The sequence below is a fragment of the Nelumbo nucifera genome, chromosome 1, assembly GCF_055504915.1.
Source record: "Nelumbo nucifera cultivar China Antique chromosome 1, China Antique-T2T, whole genome shotgun sequence".
NCBI lineage: Eukaryota > Viridiplantae > Streptophyta > Magnoliopsida > Proteales > Nelumbonaceae > Nelumbo > Nelumbo nucifera.
In genome coordinates this window covers 82,220,576-82,234,279 of record NC_142649.1, presented here as the reverse complement: position 1 = coordinate 82,234,279, position 13,704 = coordinate 82,220,576, and the positions used below count along the sequence as shown (strand labels likewise).

The following is a 13,704-nucleotide window of genomic DNA, read 5'->3' as shown; positions in this document are numbered from 1 at the left end:
CTACCTATTTGAACCCCCCGCAAATCAGACTTGTGTTGTCATTCAACTACACCACTGAAATCAGCCCTCTTCAAATCAAATAGAGGGTTTTCTACCAACCACACAAAACAGCCACAACACCACCCATTGGAGGCATGGAAACCTCCATAACAAAGAAATGATCACTCCTTTTTAGCCTCTCTGTGAATCTCCTATCGGTAGTGAGGAAGCTGCAAAAACCTAGGAGGATAGGTGCTGAAAAGGAGAAAACTAGGTTGATCTAAACTAGATTATATTGGCTCAGATACCATGATAAAGTTAGAAATAATGAATAGAAATAAATATTGAAGAAAGATTAAGAGAAAGAGAAAAAGAGAAGAAGAGAAACAAAAATTCGTTCGAACAAGAGAGTTCTCTCTCTAGTTGGCCAATTCTATTTATAGCTTTCTAAAACATTGCACAAAGTCTATTGTGCCCTCACTTAAGTGTGGGACACATCACTTAACTTATGATCTACTTGTAGCTACATCAGCATATAAAACAATATAAATTGACTATACTACCCCTCAACAGCCGACTCTAACAATACTGTCAGGGAGTTATAATTGTTCAGTAACCCCTTTTCGAGCATAAAATTCTCTTTAGAATTTGTTCATAAGAAATGATAAAATTTAAGTGTAGTCTCAAAAGCATTTTTTTCTAGAATGTCTTTTACCAGGATTGGTATTGGTCAAGTTTTGGAAAGAATTCGCATAGAGTTGTTTTGCTAAATTCATACATTGTAATCACTTTTTAATTTTCATAGAAAATTATCATATTCTCTTTTTAGTTCCAAACTTGATATTAAATTTATTTGTTTTATCTATAAAAAGAGATTAGTATCGAATGATAGTAAAGTACCTTACATGAGAAGATGGAACTTGACATTGTTTCTTATTTATCATCTTTTATCCTTTAACTAGGTCATAAGAGGCTGAAGCCTTTGTTCATGTGAAACAGTGAAAGTGAGGATTTGGTTGATTGTATGATCCTTGAAGTGGTCCGTGAATGAGAAGCTCATCTATATCAATATCTTGTACAAAAGGGGAGGGCTACTTCTCATACTACCTTTTGGAGGTTGGGGGGGGGGGATATGTTTCAACTGCCTTGTATTTCTGTTGTGGGAACTTGGACTTCCATGGTAATATTAATTAGGATTCTCAATGGCTGACTTATATGCAAAGTTTAAAGTATAGTGTTGGTGGAAATGTCAGTCAACCAAATATAGAATGATATTTTGTGAGATTATAAAAGGAGAATAGGCACACCTTTTTAAATTATTAGCTTGTTCCAAACCATTAAACATAGATAAGAAACTAAGGTTATAGACAAAAAAATACATTTTGAAGTTGTTTTGTAAACCTTAAGATTCAAAACTACATGACAGAATTGGCACTAAACCAATTCGAGGGAGAGGAGAGAAAGAGCCATATATATTAAATAATATTAAGAATTACAAAAGAGTCCTTGGAGGACTAGAAGATAAAATAGGAAAATACAAAAGAGCCCTTAGAGGGGCTGAAATAGAAATACAAAAAAATATAAAAAGAACAAGAAAGATCGAGACTATGTACAACAGGGACTATAGTAATACAATACATCAAGTTTCTTTGCATTCCCCCTCAAATTGATTCCGGAACATAAGCATCAGTTTGTCCACAAGAAATAGATGTCTAGATCTTGTCATGGGCTTTGTAAATATATCAACAATCTGCAAGTTTGAAGCTACATGAGGAAGAGAGATGGAGCTGGGAAGAAACAAGTCTCTAATGAAGTGATAGTCCACTTCAATATGTTTAGTCCTCTCATGGAACACTGGATTGGATACAATCTTTATGACACTAGTGTTATCAACATAGAGAAGAATAGGAATGAGAAGATGGACACCAAGATCAGCAAGGAGACACTGGAGCCAAACTATCTCATTGTAGACAGAAGACATGGACCTATATCCGGCCTTTGTAGATGACTTACAAACTATCTGTTGTTTCTTGCATTTCTAAGAAATGAGGGAGTCTCCCATAAAGTCACACCGCCCTGAGGTAGATCGTCTGGTGTCAGGACAACTTGCCCAATCTACGTCAGCATAGGCCCTCAACTAAATAGGAGAATAGGAAGAAAAGAATAGTCCTTGAGATAAAGTACCACAAACATAAAAAATAATTCGATGTACAACAATCATGTAGGGTAGACAAAGAGATGAAACAAATTGGTTCACAACCTGAACCACATGAGAGATGTTTGTATGGGTCATAGTGAGATAAATGAGAGAACCAACAAGTTGCTGATATTGAGTAGTGGTGTGTCCGGAAGCGTGTCGTTAATCACTTCGGAACACCAGTTTAATATTTATAAAAAATTTTTTGATTCTCAAACAATACAAATGCAGTAAAATGATGAGAACAGGTCATATCCACAGGGAAGCGAGGGAAAAATTAATACGTACTTAAATCCGGACAAAAGAACACAAGAGGGAAGTGTAGAAATATAAAAGTTAATTAATTAAACTGAAAAAAAATATAGAATTTGAACGGTACTGAAAGTTAAACGTGCAAAAACATAAATAAATAAACGAAAGAAATGAAATAAAAATTTGTAATCCAATCAGAGGTAGCAGTCTCCGGATCTCTCCTTTAACCCTCGAACTTCTCGAGCTAGGCCTTCCGTCTTACCTGGCTGAATTGCAGATTTGCAGAAAAGAAAACGAAGATCAAACAGGATGAAAATAAATTGCAGAAAGAAAATAAGGAAACTAGAATTAAAAGAACATAAATTAAAACTAAAATAAAGTAAAAGTGGTTGGGATCCAATTCCAGAGGTGGCAGTAGTGGTGTTGGTGAACTGCAAGTAGGAGGAACCCCTCCTCTTGCTTGGGTGTCCTTCTCTTCCTCTACCCTTGAACTTCTCAAGATCAGCCTTCCGTTTTACCTGGGGGCAAAATCCAACAATTTCTCAAGAGCCTTTGGGTCCTTTTTATAGAGAAGGGTGGATACAATTGGGATTAGAGAGAAAGAAGGGGCGGCAGCTGGGTTTTAGCAAAGATATGGGCGCCCTAGGGTTTCTAATGGAGGGTTAGGATGGTTTTAGGGTGATCCTATGGCTGAGAATAGAATGAGAGGGCACCCAATATTATGTAGGGCTGAGATTTGGGTGCCCAAAAATAGATGGTGGAGATTGAGAAGCCTAGGGATGAAAAGTGGAGATTAAAAGAGGTGGGTGGCACCCTAGAATGGATGGCTGAGATAAAAGATGGAATAGAGGGCTGAGATCTAGTGGTTAGGGGCTGAATGGTGAATATTATTAGTTAGGTGGCACCCTAGGGTTTAAAAACTACAAAAAGAATGCCCTAGAATGAGTGATGAAGATTAGAAGGAGTGGAGGGTGGAGATTAAACAGTTGGGGGCGGCTAGGGTTTGCTAAGGAGGAAAAGAATAGGTTAAAAGGTGCCCTAGGGTTTGCTAAGGAGAGGGGAGCATGTTAATACAGTAGGAGGGGCGCCATTTTGGGTTTAGCAGATAGGAGGCACCCTCCTGTTCTCAGTTTTTCACAAAAACACCCCTCTCTCAACTAGACTTCACACCAGCTTCCCAAAAATTGCATTTTAGCCATGTAACTTCCCCAGTTTTCAATAGAATTTGCATGGAAACCCTCAGAGGTCACAACATTGAATTTAACTGGGAAAATGGCATACTTTGACTATTCTAAGGCCAAAAATACCCCTGAAATGATGCCCTTAAGGCATCAAAATGTAGAGTTATCACACCCCCTAACTTAACTATTGTTAGTCCCTTACCAATGCAGTCTTAAAATTACACTGAGCATAGAGATCCTTCCCATCTCAAGATCATCCCCAACAGAATTAGTCAAGCATCTTGATTCCAGCATTCTCAAACTTTGTATAGATCATCGGTATTGGGCTTTATGGGTAAAACTGTCTTACTTTGAATATTGCAGAAACTTAGCTTAAAAATCTTATATACCATTCCATTTGCAGACTGTCTTGATAAGCTGAGATTGATTTTTAAAATCAGACACGTATTCTTCTTATCATTTTTTTGACAATGGATTTCTACCCCTGAACTTGATTTGCACACTTACTTCTATTGTTACCTTCCACCGTTTGACCTAAATATCGACACTTGCCTTAGGTGAAGAGACTCGGTTACTAAGTGTTAGGTGATTGTCTTTGGCATTCCCTTTTCTGTTTGACGTGAATCTCGACACTTGACGTAGGTGAAGAGACCAGATTACTAAGTCTAGGGTGTCCATTGACCTTTTATTCTGTCTTTTTTTTCTTTTTTTTTTTTTGCAAACATTGTTTAGGGTAGTCCATTGTTTCTAACAATTTGTAGAATTTTTGTCTAATTTCTCAATCTTTCTCTTCTTATCTTTATAGGGGCAAACTTGAAAGTATTTTTCAATTTCTAAACGGTTTCGACAATATTCAAATAAAACCAATTTTTACTCCTATCACTTGCTACCAATTTTTACAAAATTCAATATTCTTTTATCAGTTTCCTCAACTTTTTCAGTTTGGGAATCTCTTTTTCAGTTTGGGCATTTCTAAAGGCTTAGCTTTTCATCATTTTTTTCTCTCTCTTTCCTCACCCCCCAACTTTAGTGTCGTTGTCCCCAATGGCATGACTAGATTGATGCAAAAAGGACTTGGGCCAAAGGGAACAATCAATAGGGTTTTCTTGAGGGGTTCAAGGTCTGCCACTTGATCTCGAATCAAGAAAAGAAAAACTCTAATCCTAAAAGTAACTGAAAAATTACATGGGGTTTCCTCCCAACAAGCGCTAAGTTTAACGTCTTCAGCCCGACACATTCACACACTTTCTTCATCTAAACTCTCTGACTCACTTTCATCTTCTGACCGACAGGGTTAACCAAGGGGTAGGCAGGGCATCTAAAAGATCGTCCACTATATCCACCTTGCACTCATCTTCCCCTAGGTTTGGATAATTAGAGCCACTAAAAATGTTTAACCAGACTTTCTTCTCCCCTAATGAAATGTCCATTTTTCCCGATTTATAGTTTGTATTAGTTGTTGCTAGAAATAGGCATCTTAAGATTATCAGGATATGGTTCAGTTCCTCGGTTGGGGTCATGTCTAGAACGATAAAATCCACTGTGAAGTGACAACCCTATACCCTGACAATGACATCCTCAATAACACTTCGAGGAGTTTTGACTGACCAATCAGCGAGTTGTAGAATTACCAGGGTAGGTTTTAACTTGCCGATCCTAAACCTATCATAAATGGACAGAAGCAGATTTGTACTGGCCCCAAGATCCTATAGGGCTCGATCGAAGGTGATTCCAGAGTTGACACAGCTTATGAGAGGAGCACCAGGATCTTTCATTTGTCGAGGAAATTGGTTTAGGAGAGCTACACTAACATCTGTCGAGAGAATCATTTTTTCTGGGGCCGATTGTGGCTCCATCATTTGAGTACATAGCTCTTTCAAGAACTTGGCATAGGTCATTGGGACATGTTGGATCGTGTCGAGGAGAGGGAAGTTAATATGGACTTCCCTGCTCTCCTCATTACGAGTCTCTTTCTTCTTTCGCAATGGTCCGATTGTGAGTGCAGTTGGAAAGGGGACCACAGGTTGGTTTGCTAAAGGCTCATCTTCTAAATTTTCCTTTCCTTCTTCTTCTCCCCCCAACTTAGGGTCTTCTTGCTCCTTTTCACTAACTCTCTTTTTTTTTCACACGAGTCCACTAAAATCCTCCCACTCCTTAAGGTTGTAAAGCCTTGGTATTTTCAGGCTGAGGGTTCTTAAGAGGTAGTTGAATTTGTTGTGGAGTAAAACCCGGTGGCTAATTTCTAGGGCTCACAACCGGTTGATTTGGTAGTTGCCCTAGGTTTTCTTGGCTTCTGCCAGCTATCCTATTTGGCTCTCTAATCTATCGATGGGCTGCTACTGATTTAGGATCAGCTGCTGAAGCTGCATGAATTGGTCATCTATTGTACGGGCTTGAGGAGGTTGTGGGTAAGTCTGATAAGCTTGAACTGGTTGGTTCCTAGGGTACATCTGTTGGAATTGATTCTATACTTGTGGCCTTTGAAATTACTGGGCCATGGAGTTAGATGGATGGTATTGTTTTTGGGATTGTGTGTAGGTTTGACATGGTTGAGCCGATTGAATCCCAGGGAAATCATTGTACTCCCAATGAGTCTAGGCTTTAGACCATTGAGAGTGCACATCTAGCAGGGGGTTTCTTAGACTTGGGCCTTGTAGGTGAAGTTGGGATGATTTTCCCACCCTGGGTTATATGGGCTAAAGAATGGGTTAGCATTGGGTTGGAAAAATTTGTTGGCCGCATGTACTTGGTCTGGAATGACTGGTTGACATGGGCCCGCTGCAGGGCACTGGCTAACATGATGGGCCAGGCTTGCATAGATGGAACATGTTGAATAGGATGACAAGGTTGGGTATGGGCTAAATTGTTGACGACATGCAAGGACTTGGTCAATTTTGTGGGCCATCCCATTAATCTTGTCTAGTTGTCGAGACACATGGTTCCAATCTATTTGTGACTCAGGTTGGAAGTAGTTTCTCATTCCACAAACTTCGACCATTGAATTCATTTTGTTTTAACCCACTTTTTCTTCTTTTTTTTTCAAATTTAGATTTTGAAATTTAAATTCAGAAATTTAAACTCAAATTTGAATTTTTAATTTTCTCTTTTTTTATTTTTTTTTATTATTTTTTTATTTGAAATTTGAAATTTAAATTTTTGAAATTTGGATTTTTTTTAATTTTTGATTTTCTTTTTTTTTTTGAAATTTGAAATTTAAATTCAAATTCAGATTTTTAAATTTAAATTCCTAAAATTCAAATTCAAATTTGAAAATTTGAATTTAAAAAAATGCAAGCAAATCAACCACACGACCTAGGGCGACCTAAGGTTTCCTAAACTAGTGGTTCAACCAATGTGAATCCTCTTAGGTTCACTTGGAATTACACCACTTCCTTTGGTTAGCCAAGTAAAGAAGTAGGGATGTGGGAGGCTCTCCTTGCTCTTGCAAGGACCTAATTAAGTAACCAAAAGCCCGCTTAGTCGTAGCCATTTAACCTCTTTCCTTGGACACCAACTGCCGGTTATGGAAAGTAATTACAAGCTTTCCTAGAATTCAGCACACCTTTGAACCAAGTGTGAGACTTCCCTAAAGGATCTTGCTATCCAAATTTTAAATTAGGGTTTAGGGTAAACTACACGTGAAAGGTGGTGATTTTTGGGCCAAGGAGTGGTGATGAAATCCTCACCTTATCTTATTTAAGTTGGGTGCCCTTAAATGGATTAACGAAACAAAAACAATCAAACAAAATGAATGCAATTAATTACAACTCATGAACAATTATTTCTAAAATGCAATTCGGCAAGATAACATAAAAGAATAAAATAAACTAAGCACAAGAAACAATTAAAATAAAAAAAAAATAGCACATTCACTACTAACAAAATAATTTCAGCAATTAAATAAACCTATATGATGCATGCCCAAGAATATGAAACCCTAAATGGTGGGATGCAAATGCAAAATTTTTAAAATATTAATTATATATTTTTATATTTTTTATATTTTTTTATTTTTTTTTTGTAATTCGAAATTTAATAACCCCTCCTCTTGCCTAGGCGTCTTCCTCTTCCTCTACCCTTGAACTTCTCAAGATCAGCCTTTCGTCTTACCTGGGGGCAGAATCCAACCCTTTCTCAGGAGCCTTTGGGTCATTTTATAGAGAAGGGTGGATACAATTGGGATTAGAGAGAAAGAAGGGGGCGGAAGCTGGGTTTTAGCAAAGATATGGGCGCCCTAGGGTTTCTAATGGAGAGTTAGGATGGTTTTGGGGTGATCCTAAGGCTGAGAATAAAAGGAGAGGGCACCCAATATTATGTAGGGCTGAGATTTGGGCGCCCAGAAATAGATGGTGGAGATTGAGGCACCTAGGGCTGAAAGGTGGAGATTAAAAGAGGTGGGTGGCGCCCTAGAGTGGATGGTTGAGATAGAAGGTGGAATTGAGGACTGAGATCTAGAGGTTAGGGGCTGAATAGTGAGGATTAACAGTTAGGTAGCGCCCTAGGGTTTAAAAGCTACAAAAAGAGTGCCCTAGAATGAGTGGTGGAGATTAGAAGAAGTCAAGGGTGGAGATTAAAGAGCTGGGGGCAGCTAAGGTTTGATAAGGAGGAAAAAAATAGGTTAAAAGGCACCCTAGGGTTTGCTAAGGAGAGGGAAGCATGCTAATACAGTAGGAGGGGCGCCATTCTGGGTTTAGCAGATAGAAAGCGCCCTCCTATTCTCAGTTTTTCACAAAAACACCCCCTTTCTCAGTTAGACTTCACACCAGCTTCCCAAAAATTGCATTTCAGCCATGTAACTTCTCCAATTTTCCACAGAATTTGCACGGAGATCCTCAGAGGTCACAACATTGAATTTAACTAAGAAAATTGCATACTTTGACTATTCTAAAGCCGAAAATATCCTTGAAATGATGCCCTTAAGGCATCAAAATGCAAAGTTATCAAGTAGCATCAAGAAGCAAGTTACCCTATCTTAGAAGAGATTTGAGTTCCTGAATTATACGAAAGGAATTATAAAGAAGAGATTTGAGTTCCTGAATTCCATCCTCATCATTTCTAGTCAATAACATATCATCGACATACAATAGAAGAATTGTGATTCTTTGATATCTTTGACGAACAAAGAGAAAGTGATCTGAAGTACTCTGTTTATATATGCACCAACAACAACATCCAGAAATCTCTCAAACCATGCCCGGGGAGCCTAATTGAGGCCATATAGGGACTTCTTCAACCGACAGATTGGCATGCTGTATAGACAGATAGGCCATATAGTTAAAGCATTGCCCAAGCTACCACTTAGGTGTTTTGGAGGCTCATTGCGTAGGCAACAAATAGACATGCTTTATAGACAAAAGCATCTTACATGGACTATAGTCGTAAATCATAATCAATACTCTACTTTTTCAAAAGAAAGAAAAAAGAAAAGAAAAGAAATCTGGCTATCAAAAGGGCTTGTGGGCTTCAGCCTGTTGAGTAGTCTACTATTCTCATGGGTTTAAAAATCCATTTTAAGAAAGGAACTTTAGAACAGAAGGTTGTCAGTCTTTTCCAGAAGTGGTCTTGAGGGTTGGATAAATGTGATATTGCAGGGTATAGCAACTAGCAAGGTAATGCCAACATCATACGATGGGGTTATTTAATGTGGAGTTGTTATGGTAAAAACTGTCTTTTTATGATGTAGCACTAGATTTGTTACATCATGCCGAACATAGAGTTTAAAACTAACACTGACACATCACTGGTCCCACAGGATGCACCAGATTGCAGTGTTTGAGGCACCTTATTTTTTAGACTGGTATGTCAAATAATATCCCATATGAATTGTGTCCTCATTGATTTTTTTTTTTTTTTTTTTTTTGTACTGGGCTTTTGGGGTTGCACTCTTTTTTCTTGGACTGAACCCTCCTCTCTTTCTTATTGTCAACTTGTCATTAATAAAGAAAGAATTTACAATTGTTGTATCACCATCTATAAATTGTATCAGTTTCTTATGGTACTTCTCTGGCTTACTCTTTTGCCAGAAAGGGTAGAATAATAAAGGAAATGTACTGGGAGACCTCTTTCCCTGGTTAATGGAGACTATTGAGACTTGGTTTTGTATGATAACGAGGGTAAGCCGCCAAGAGGCTGATCTTATTTTTTCTTTTTTTTTTATGTACAATCCTTAGGTTAGGTATGAAGTTCAAGAGCATTCTGTGTATTTTCTGTGCTTTTTCCATTCTATATTAGTGAAGCATCTGATCTATTACCAATCAAACGAAAATAGGAAAAAAAAATAGAAAAGGGATAATGTCATATTGCTAAATTTTTCCTTCCATTATTGCCTTGAATAAGGCTCAACACATACATGTACCAGTACATGTTTTGCTAAGTTTGCCTAGTATATAATATAAATTAAAAATGCTGTAAATGAAATGTTCTTTTTTCTTTTCAATTTGATTCTGCTGATTTTATTTACCAAATGCCAGCCATGTTGGAACCAAGTGGTTATGATTTGAGTCCACTCCTCTCTCTCCCTCTCTCATTTGTAATAGTATGATCCTGGTAAAGGTTTAACAAGAATTGGTGAGCTACAATAGAGCACCAGACACAGAGAATGGGCTGAAATTGCTTTTAGATAGGTAACTATTTTGATGCCTCATCAAAGATTGTTCCTCTGCATGCAGCTGCACGGACAAAGAATTATAGTGGTGCAGAACTTGAAGGTCTTGTGAAAAGTGCAGCATCATTTGCCTTGAACCGACAACTAAGCTTAGATGATCTTACCAAGCCCATAGAAGAGGAGAATATAAAAATTACAATGGATGATCTTCTTCATGCACTCCAGGAAATTGTTCCTGCATTTGGAGCATCCACTGATAATCTTGAACGATGCAGGTAGATTTCATATGCAACTTTTTTCCTTTTTAGTATAAAAATGCATCTTGTTTTAAAATTTCTTTATCTTTGGATGGTTGAACCGATCCCGGCTTAGGATTTGACTATCTTTGGTTTCAAACATATTTCTTAAAAAATTAATCGATTGGAATTTTGGCATTCATTTAAACCTTTTTTCAGTCAGGACATTCATCTAAACATTAAGATAATGTTTTCTTTTACCTTGATGTACAAAATTTGAGTTTGTCTGATTACAGACTTGACTCCTGTATCCAAACCAAAACAATTGTCTTATTATAGTCCGACTCCTGTAACTCATTTGAATCAATATGCTAAGGTCTTCCTCCATAATCGTGCTACAACTCTGTAACTCATTTGAATCCTATTGTACCAGGTCCTCAATATAAAAAGTTAATCTGCATCTAAGCTTGAATTTTGTATATCTGATGTTCCACATAGGATGAATGTTACGCTGAAAGATTTAACTGTAAAATTCTGCATAGAAAACTTAGTAATGGAAATCCATAGTGTATCTTAGGAGTCAACATTCAAGGTTATCCTTAGGCAATAGCTACCCGAGATATTTTTCCTTGGATTGTTTCATGCAAATACTTGCAAAATGGTTAAGAATATCACAGCTAATATAGTTCGTGTTACTATAAGCATGATAGTTTATTAATAATCTATTAATTTTATAGCACCTTAGAATTAGAGTTGAAAGAAAAACTTCATGATTAGATGCTATCTCAATAGGTTTCTGGAAATGTATAAGAGCTTGACTTTTCTTATCTTTCAAAGCTCTCCAACAAGATCATTGGGACTATGGAAATGCTGAGAAAATGAAGGCAACATCATACCTACATACAAGGTTAAAAGACGACAGAAAGTTGCAGCAATTATCCTGGGGTTATGCATAAGAGACATAATAATTTTTTGATAAATGGTAAGCTATGGTATTATATTTACTAAATCTAAAAAAAGAGTGACTAGCCCCAGCAATACAAGAGCTCTACTGGGTAATGAGATAAAACCATGACCATACATTTGCATGTATATTTTCTCTACTTTCTATACATCAAAAGAAAAGTTGAATAAAATGTCTTTCTGTTGATTCCTGAAGTGGTCATGGTAAAAGTTCTCAAGTTCCTTGAAAATCAAGATCCAATGAACTCTCTCAATCTTTCCAATCAGAGCAATGTGATCAGACACCATGCCTTTGAAAATGTGGGAATTCCTCTCCCTCCAAATGATTGAACAAAGACTAGGGGTGTCAGTTGGACTGGATTTGGTCCAATCCAATCCAGTCCAATGTGAGCCCATTATAGATGGACCAGGTCCAATCTAATCCAATGAATATCTTGGACCATTTTGGACCGGTCCAATTCAATGTCTGGACTGTTCAATCTGTTCAAATTCGTTCTGATTTAAATCGGTTTCAACCCAAACCTGGTCCATTGACATCTATGTTCTTATCTTATATCAATGGACCAGATATTAGCTTAATCCAACCCAATCCAATATAAATTTATTACAGATGGACCAAGTCCAATCCAATCTAATAAATATTTTGGACCAGATTGGTCCAATCCAATATGTCTTATTGGTCCGTCCAATCCATCCAAATTGATTTTCAACCCAAACCGGTCCATTGACACCCTTAAAAAAGACTAAGACATAAAAAAGAAAAGTTAGAAAATCAGTCTAGTTTTATGCTTCGGAGATTCTCCTGTGGAACATAACTCTCTTTACATCAGTGATTGATGGAGAAGATAGAGAATAAGAAAGATCTTCGCATGGTATTCAAGTCTTTCTCAAACAACACCATTAATTAGGCTAGCATGCAAATCAAGACCAATTGCTGATAGTAGGGTTATAGAATGCATTTTCAGTTCATGCTTTCATCTCCTGTCCAGATCAGCTTCATTACATAAATATCATTGGCCACCTGATTTAAACTAACTGTAACATGCAGACTTAATGGTGTGGTGGACTGTGGTGAGCGGCATAAGCACATCCAGGATAGAGCTATGTTACTGGTAGAGCAAGTTAAAGTTAGCAGAGGAAGCCCACTAGTTACTTGCCTTCTGGAAGGCCCAAGTGGGAGGTATGTCTTCTTGCTTCTTCATATATGTTTTCTTTTTGTCACAATTCTAAACCTTTAATTTGAACAGTGGCAAGACTGCAATGGCAGCTACTATTGGCATTGCCAGTGATTTCCCCTATGTCAAGATAGTAAGCTCCTTCGCATTTTGAGTATTTATTGAATTTATTTGAACCTCCTTTTCCTTTTCTTGGTTTTGACTTCGAATGTCTCTGTGTGAGTGCAGATATCTGCAGAAACGATGATCGGTCTTAGCGAAAGCACTAAATGTGCTCTGATTGTCAAGGTCTGTTATATTAACCTTAATTTTCTAAACCTTCTTCAATGGATCTAGGAAAAATTACTGATTCATCTCAAGTAAGAAGAATGACTTGTGCAATCTTCTGGGTTGCTTCAATTGTAGAAGAAGAAATCTTGTATAGAACATATCATTGATTTGTCTTACTTTCATTTCTGTTTAGATGATCAGCCTTAAAAAATCTTGTTTGGAAAAGCTTAAACCCATTTATGATCAGATATTCTTCACAGGTGTTTGAGGATGCATACAAATCACCATTGAGCATTATCATACTTGATGACATTGAAAGGTAATTCCTGATTTGAAACTGTAGCTTTCATAATTATCTATTTTTCTTTTCTTCCTCTTTGTGTTAAATTTTTAAGCTCAACGGTCAGTCATATCAATACATGATGCAGGTTGTTGGAGTATGTTCCAATTGGACCTCGTTTTTCAAATTTGATTTCTCAGACGTTATTGGTCTTCCTCAAACGACTCCCTCCAAAGGTTTTCCCTTCTGCTTCTTTTCCTTGTTGACAATCCCAGAGACAATTAATAGATTAAGTATGTGGATAGAACTAAATTTCATGGAGGCTTGAGTGGCAAGACTGTCTCAGTACTGCAAAGCGTTCCCAGGTTTCAGCACCTCAAGGCAACCTTGTAATGTTCAGGTGGTAGTGGAGATGTCACTGTTCCATGCACCTTGTAGACCTTGAAAACTGCAATTTAGAGTTCTATTTAAAATATGTTTCACAGAAGTTCTCTTTTCTACTAAGATAGCTCTTTGGTTGGAACAAGTACCACCAGTTTTCCAGTAGGGTAATCACATCACCCCTGG

General features: G+C 37.4%; 1 protein-coding gene across 1 annotated transcript in view; it reads left to right on the top strand.

Annotated features, from left to right (window-relative positions):
- The window catches only part of LOC104599597 (vesicle-fusing ATPase-like), a 133,869-nt gene that overhangs the window by 104,762 nt on the left and 15,403 nt on the right, over positions 1 to 13,704 (top strand). Inside the window, exons 13-18 of the mRNA XM_010262210.2 lie at positions 10,278 to 10,488; positions 12,461 to 12,592; positions 12,660 to 12,720; positions 12,816 to 12,875; positions 13,118 to 13,176; positions 13,286 to 13,373. Coding sequence (XP_010260512.1) covers positions 10,278 to 10,488; positions 12,461 to 12,592; positions 12,660 to 12,720; positions 12,816 to 12,875; positions 13,118 to 13,176; positions 13,286 to 13,373 — 611 coding nt within the window. The remainder of the gene's footprint in view (positions 1 to 10,277; positions 10,489 to 12,460; positions 12,593 to 12,659; positions 12,721 to 12,815; positions 12,876 to 13,117; positions 13,177 to 13,285; positions 13,374 to 13,704) is intronic.